General features: G+C 45.1%; 1 protein-coding gene across 1 annotated transcript in view; it reads right to left on the reverse strand.

The window, feature by feature from the left end:
- PHALS_10019 (FOG: Transposon-encoded proteins with TYA, reverse transcriptase, integrase domains in various combinations) overlaps window positions 1-362 on the reverse strand; it is a gene marked incomplete at both ends in the record, with an annotated part of 619 nt that extends 257 nt beyond the window's left edge. The window contains one exon of the mRNA XM_024725368.1: window positions 34-362. Coding sequence (XP_024576152.1) covers window positions 34-362 — 329 coding nt within the window. The remainder of the gene's footprint in view (window positions 1-33) is intronic.
- Between the last annotated feature and the right edge of the window lie 212 nt (window positions 363-574).

Genomic DNA, 574 nt, shown 5'->3' on the forward strand with positions numbered 1-574 from the left:
AATTCCATTTTTGAGTCGCAAGCCTTATTCCACTCTTCGGCGTCGCTGGATTCCATCGCCGACTTATACATAGTCGGCATTTCTCCCACTGAATTCACGACGTACGCAGCTTCAAAGTCTTCGGCCGAATCTGACAATTCGTCAAGTCCTTGGTGCTCTTTATATTGAGCCGAGCGCTTGACATTATGAATTTCCGCCGACTCCTCCTGCGAATGCTTTCGTTGATGTCGTTTATTGCCAGACCTAACAAGTCCTTTAAAACCACTGCGCTGATCAAAACGCTTCGCATTGGGAGTCTTCGTGGCGTCCTCTAGCGACTGCGTACGAGAATGTCGTTTAGTACCTAAACCGTCACCATCCATTTCAGTGTCTTGATCCTGATCATCTTCTTGTGTCTCTTCATCTGTTTTACCACTGTCTTCATAGTAGCCTTGACCACAACAACAATCACGACTTCCACTATCAAAGACGTCTTCAAGAAACTTTGCGTCGCGACTTATTACCACATGACCAGTTTTTATGCTCTCAAATCGGTATGATTTTTCATGCTCAGAATATCCAACGAAACGGCAAA

Source organism: Plasmopara halstedii, assembly GCF_900000015.1.
Source record: "Plasmopara halstedii genome assembly, contig: Scaffold_444, whole genome shotgun sequence".
Classification (NCBI taxonomy): domain Eukaryota; phylum Oomycota; class Peronosporomycetes; order Peronosporales; family Peronosporaceae; genus Plasmopara; species Plasmopara halstedii.